This window comes from Orycteropus afer, unplaced genomic scaffold, assembly GCF_000298275.1.
Source record: "Orycteropus afer afer isolate SDZICR_OR568_19922 unplaced genomic scaffold, OryAfe1.0 scaffold00170, whole genome shotgun sequence".
NCBI lineage: Eukaryota > Metazoa > Chordata > Mammalia > Tubulidentata > Orycteropodidae > Orycteropus > Orycteropus afer.
Window position 1 is genome coordinate 6473546 of NW_006921757.1, and position 1899 is coordinate 6475444.

The window sequence follows — 1899 nt, forward strand, 5'->3', positions numbered from 1 at the left end:
CGCATACATACATTTTAATAAATATTGTGAAGCCAACAATAGCTACATAAGCCCCATTCTCCTCCCCTGGAAATAACTCCCTTACTGGCATTTATAGTAGACATTTCCTAAGTTGTTCTTTACAGTTTTACTGCCACTGTTTATATCTCTAAATAATATGGTTTAGTATTGCTTAGTGTTGAAGTTTTATTTGAATGGAATTGTACTGTATGTTGTTTTGTGCCTTGCTTCTATTGTTCAACATTGCTTTGTAAGATTCAAGCTTGTTATTGTTATAGCTGTAGTTCATCTTCTTCCATACCAAATACTATTCCTTTGTATGACTGAACTGGAATTTATTTATCCAACCACCTTATTTACTGATATTTGTAGTTTCTAAGTTTTGGCTACTATGAACAGTGTCTCTCCCTGACATTTCTCTAAAGCACATAGAAGTAGGATTTCTGAGTCACAGACTATGCACATCTTCACCTCCACTAAATAATACTAACATTTTTTTTCCCCCAAGTTAGTTGTGCCAATTTATACTCCTACCAGCAATATTTCTTTCTTTTTTTTTGTAATCTAGATTTTGGTTTGGTTTGGGTGGTAATTCTGAAAAGTAAGAGATTTGAAAAATTATGTACTGACTATTTTATTATTATTTTCTAAAATAGGAACATGAATGTAAACTGACTCAGGAAATTCTAGAATTGATTGACAGAGAGGTTGACCTTATGATGAGAGGAGTTAAATCTCATAATCTAGAAGGACTCAGGAAAAGAATTACAACACTCTTTCTTCATTACATCAAAACACCTCTATTTAATCCTGAAGTTGCAAGACATCTAAAGGTACTCTGCTTTTTTTTTTTTTTTACCTATATTCCATTGATTGATACCTATTTTTTTCTCCAATATCAGACTTGTTGTATGTTTATAGTAAGTCTTGAAATACAGTATTGTGCATGCTTCAACTTTGTTCTTCTTTTTCAAAATTTGTTTCACTCTTTTAGTTCCATCACCTTTCCATATTAATTTTAGAACCAACTTGTCAATACATACAGAAGTCCTGCTGGAATTTCGGATTGGAATTGTATTTCCTCTAAAGAGTGTTTGTTGTGTTGTTGTTGGGTGCTGTTGAGTCGTCTTTGACTCATAGTGACCCCAAATGCACAGCAGAAGGAAACACTGCCCGGTCCTGCGCCAGCTCCACGATCCCTGCTATACTTGAGCCCATCGCCTCAGCCACTGTGTCAGTCCATCTCATAGAGGACCTTCCCCTCTTACCGACCCTCCAACTTACCAAGCATGACATCCTTCTCCAGGGAATGTTCCTTTCTGACAACATGACCAAAGTAGGTGAGACGAAGTCTGGCCATTCTCGCTTCCAAGGAACTTTCCTGCTGCACTTCTTCCAGGAGAGATTTGTTAGTTCTTTTAGCAGTCCAAGGTACTTTCAGCATTCTTCGCCAGCACCACCACTCAAAAGCATCAATTCTTCTTCAGTCTTCCTTATTCATTGTCCAGCTTTCACATGCATATGAAGCAATTGAAAATATCATGGTTTGTGTCAGGTGCAACCTAGTTCTAAAGAAGATGTCTTTGCTCTTCAGCACTTGACAGAGGTCTTTTGCAGCTGACTTGCCCATTGCTATACGTCATCTGATGTCCTGACTACTGCTTCCATTGGCGGTGATTGTAGAACCAAGTCTTTGACAACTTCAGTCTTTTCTCCATTTATGGTGATGCTGCTGATAGGTCCAGTTGTGAGGATTTTTGTTTTCTTTATATTGAGATGTAATCCATACTGCAGACTATATTCTTCAATCTTCATCAGTAAGTGCCTCAAGTCATCCTCACTTTCAGCAAGCAAAGTTGTGTTGTCCTCATATCCCAGGTTGTTAATGATTCTACCTTC

The 1899-nt window shown here is 37.4% G+C and overlaps 1 protein-coding gene across 1 annotated transcript in view; it reads left to right on the top strand.

The window, feature by feature from the left end:
* IQUB (IQ motif and ubiquitin domain containing) overlaps positions 1–1899 on the top strand; it is an 81803-nt gene that overhangs the window by 57588 nt on the left and 22316 nt on the right. The window contains exon 9 of the mRNA XM_007946761.1: positions 657–833. Within this exon, the coding sequence (XP_007944952.1) occupies positions 657–833 (177 nt within the window). The remainder of the gene's footprint in view (positions 1–656; positions 834–1899) is intronic.